Source organism: Haplochromis burtoni, unplaced genomic scaffold (assembly GCF_018398535.1).
Source record: "Haplochromis burtoni strain Fernald_Lab_line unplaced genomic scaffold, NCSU_Asbu1 Contig_41, whole genome shotgun sequence".
Taxonomy (NCBI): domain Eukaryota; kingdom Metazoa; phylum Chordata; class Actinopteri; order Cichliformes; family Cichlidae; genus Haplochromis; species Haplochromis burtoni.
In genome coordinates, this window is record NW_024582402.1 from 2448894 (window position 1) to 2450647 (window position 1754).

Consider the following 1754-nt stretch of genomic DNA (forward strand, 5'->3'; position numbering starts at 1 on the left):
GGCGACGTCCGAGCCGGCATGCCTTCATATTTATCTGTCTCGCTCATGTCTGCGGTAGGCTCGCTTAGCATAGGGGGTCTAGCCTTAGGACCCTTACTGGATACAGACGCCCCAGGCAGGAATCGAACTTGCGATCCTCTGCTCCAAAGGCGTGTAGTCTAACCACTACGCTATATATATATATATATATATATACACAAACAAAACAAAATTTATATATATATATATATAAATTTTGTTTTCTAAGGCTTTCAAAACCTCACTCTCACTGATGATATACTGATGATACAGATCTCTGTCTACAGATTCAAGAACTTCAGTCCTGAGATATGTTTTCCTACCACTGATTCTGCTTTTGGAGAACATTGCCCTTCATTTCTACTATAAGGTACATCAGAGAAAATAAATGCATGTATTAAACCAAGTAGCAGCTGTGTAGGAACAATAACATGGATTGTGTCCCGTCTCTCCAGGTCTCCAAAAAGCAGAAACCGGCCAAAAAAGAGAACGCTGAGACGGATGTTTCCAGAGCTGAAGAAGTTCACGCTGAGGAGGAAACAGCAGAAGAGATAGAATAGTCTTACGCGCACACGTGCACACACACACACACACACACACAGGTGGAGAGGCTTTCACCCAAATATTATTTCTCACAGGTTGATAAATAAATACAATAAGAAAAGAATTTGCTCTTTAGTGACAAGGTTCAACTATAGAGCACACAACAAGGTGAAGAATAGAGTGAAAACAATGTAAAAAACAGGATGCAAATGTGTGTTTCTTATATAAATTTGTGGAATCTTGAGGCATGTTAAGATTCGTGTATATACTGTATGATTTCCTTTTACATATATACCCTAAAAACCCCTAAAACTAGAAGACAGAACTTGCTCTGTAAGCACTGATGTTACTACGTGGCAAATCTCTATTTTGAGAACTGCTTAAGGTAAAATGGAAGCAGAGACATATTTTTTTATGTTCTTTGAAGTTTGATTGCAAAATTGACATTATTGACAAAGACATTATAGTAAACAGTTGAGATGAGTACATAGAAAAAGCACATCAAAACAATGCCTACAAAGAAAATGATGGTCTTGTATGAAGATCTACTGGAAACAAATTCTTCATTCTGTAACTTGGAACTGAATAAAAATTTGTCTCACAACATTTAATGTTTAAAGTGTGAGCACAGAGCTGCCAGCAGAGACACAGGAAGTCAGTGTGATCGAGATAAGGGTATCTTATAACTGCTACTGCTTTACAAAGATAAAATTCAGAACAACAAAATAACTGTGGTAAATTTATTAGTAACTATGAATTCGTTTTTAGCTGATATTTTCTGTATTCAGAAATCTTTGCACCTGCTCTAAAGCTATATCTCTCTGTATTAACATTCACCTGATAAGTCTGTCATCGAGGACTCTGTTCTTCATGTCATGTTTGTGAGTTATATTTTTGACACTTTGTTTTCATTAAAAGATTATTTTTGCGTTCAAAAATCATTCATTATTTACTGTTCTCAAAAACTCATTTCAACTACACTAGTGTGACTGGGGACCTTATGTCCTGGTAAACATGTGATCCCCTAAATCTTCACTCCACATATTAATATAGAATAGAGGAGGGAAGATGGAGTGATGGTCAGAGTGGTTTTAACACCTTTTTTGTAAGGCATAAACAGCATGAGGTACAAAGACTCAAACTGTGAGTGATAAAAGCCTCAAGGTTGAAGTGTGAAATGTCAGCAAGTTTCA

At 36.7% G+C, this 1754-nt stretch overlaps 1 protein-coding gene across 1 annotated transcript in view; it reads left to right on the top strand.

Annotated features, from left to right (window-relative positions):
• Positions 1-1482, top strand: part of LOC102291300 (deleted in malignant brain tumors 1 protein) — a 10229-nt gene extending 8747 nt beyond the window's left edge. The window contains exons 10-11 of the mRNA XM_005920463.3: positions 306-388; positions 474-1482. Of these exons, the coding sequence (XP_005920525.2) occupies positions 306-388; positions 474-578 (188 nt within the window). The 3' untranslated portion in view covers positions 579-1482. The remainder of the gene's footprint in view (positions 1-305; positions 389-473) is intronic.
• Positions 1483-1754: the final 272 nt, after the last annotated feature.